Source organism: Rhea americana, unplaced genomic scaffold, assembly GCF_003343005.1.
Source record: "Rhea americana isolate MKP2758 unplaced genomic scaffold, rheAme1 scaffold_467, whole genome shotgun sequence".
Classification (NCBI taxonomy): Eukaryota; Metazoa; Chordata; class Aves; order Rheiformes; family Rheidae; genus Rhea; species Rhea americana.
The window spans coordinates 27,124-28,898 of NW_028186609.1; the positions used below are offsets into that span (position 1 = coordinate 27,124).

Below are 1,775 nucleotides of genomic sequence, written 5' to 3' on the forward strand. Positions count from 1 at the left end.
GAAACATGACTGACTAGTTGACACTATAAATACATCGTAAAGTATTAAAAATGTGACGTCATTTAAAACAGTATTGTTCATTTCTGTGAAGACCTCAAAAACGATGCAAACTTCCTAGACTTGAAAGAGAGAGACAGTTTCATGCTGTTCTTCCCTTATACAGTTAAATGCAAATTCTCCTTTACAGTCATATTCCTGATATCTCCCTGCATACATAGCTGATACGCCACCTACTGCAAAACCGAGCTGACAGCCCGTGCAATGCCAGCAGCATTTCCATTCCAACACCGTGCCAGAGCTGAATAACGGTACCTTTCAAAAAAAAAGGAAAACAAAAAATCCCTTCTCAAGCCAAAGGGAACGCAGCAAGACAGCTGGCTTTTTCTCCTGGCGTTGACAATGGAGCGAAAAATAAACAGAAGGGAAAAGGAATACGAAGAAAAACACAGCAACTCTGAAGGCTCTGATCAAGGCAAGGACTGCAAAACGTCTCTGATTACTCTGAATGTTGGTGGCTATCTGTATATCACACAGAAACAAACACTAACCAAGTATCCAGATTCTTTTCTTGAAGGTGTGATAAATGGAAAAATAATGTGCCCGTTTGATGCAGAAGGTCATTATTTCATCGACAGAGATGGACTTCTTTTCAGACACATCCTGAACTTCCTACGAAATGGAGAACTTCTTTTACCAGAAGGGTTTCGAGAAAATCAACTTTTGGCACAAGAAGCAGATTTTTTTCAGCTTAAAGTACTATCAGATGCCGTGAAATCAAGGTGGGAGAAGGAACAGTTAGCATCCAGAGAGACTACTTTCCTGGAAATCACTGACAGCCACGACCGTTCACAAGGTCTTAGGATCTTTTGTAACGCTCCAGATTTCATAGCAAAAATAAAATCTAGAATTGTTCTGGTATCCAAAAGCAGGCTGGATGGATTTCCAGAGGAGTTTTCAGTATCTTCAAATATTATCCAATTCAAATATTTCATAAAGTCAGAAAATGGTACACGACTTGTACTGAAGGAGGACAACACCTTTGTCTGCACCCTGGAAACTCTTAAGTTTGAGGCTATAATGACGGCTTTAAAATGTGGATTTAGACTGCTGACCAGCCTGGATTGTTCGAAAGGGTCAATTGTTCACAGCGACGCACTTCATTTTATCAAGTAATTACAAAGGCAAAGGAAACGAGCACGCAGCCACCGAACCTCCTTCAACTACAGCGTCCCGGCATCACAAACAACGTATCTAACTAGCCTTGGACCACAGAGCTCTGCTGCTAACCAATTAATGTGAGCTAATGGTATGTAAATCTCATAATGACTTCCATCTCTGGGCTACTTAAGCTGAATGAAGATTTTACGCCTAAATTTAATAAAACCGATTTGCTAAACACTGTAAACACAGATTGAATGCTTTATGCTATTTGTAATACGTGTTTTCTTCATGCTGCCTTTCAACCAGAGAGTCTAGCTGAATTTTTGTGTACTTGTATGACTAACATGCATACACTTAATTGCTCTGCTGAACAGCAGTCAGAGTATTTTCAAATAATATGCAAGCTTAAAATATGTTTTGCTCATAACAAATTCAGAATGGATTTTAACTGGAATAAATGATTTTGAATGTTCTTTAGTGTTTATGCTAATCTATTGTACTGAATTTGCAACATCATGAGATTGCAAGAGGGCTCGAAATTAATCAACTTGATTTTAAAGTTAAATGATTTATCAACTCACATAACTTGAAACCAATCTATAGCTATATTACTA

General features: G+C 38.3%; 1 protein-coding gene across 1 annotated transcript; it reads left to right on the plus strand.

The window, feature by feature from the left end:
• The first annotated feature begins 399 nt into the window (after positions 1-399).
• KCTD4 (potassium channel tetramerization domain containing 4) lies at positions 400-1,173 on the plus strand. Its single transcript, XM_085316357.1, has one exon. The coding sequence runs from the start codon at positions 400-402 to the stop codon at positions 1,171-1,173; it is 774 nt and encodes a 257-aa protein (XP_085172483.1).
• The last annotated feature ends 602 nt before the right edge of the window (positions 1,174-1,775 follow it).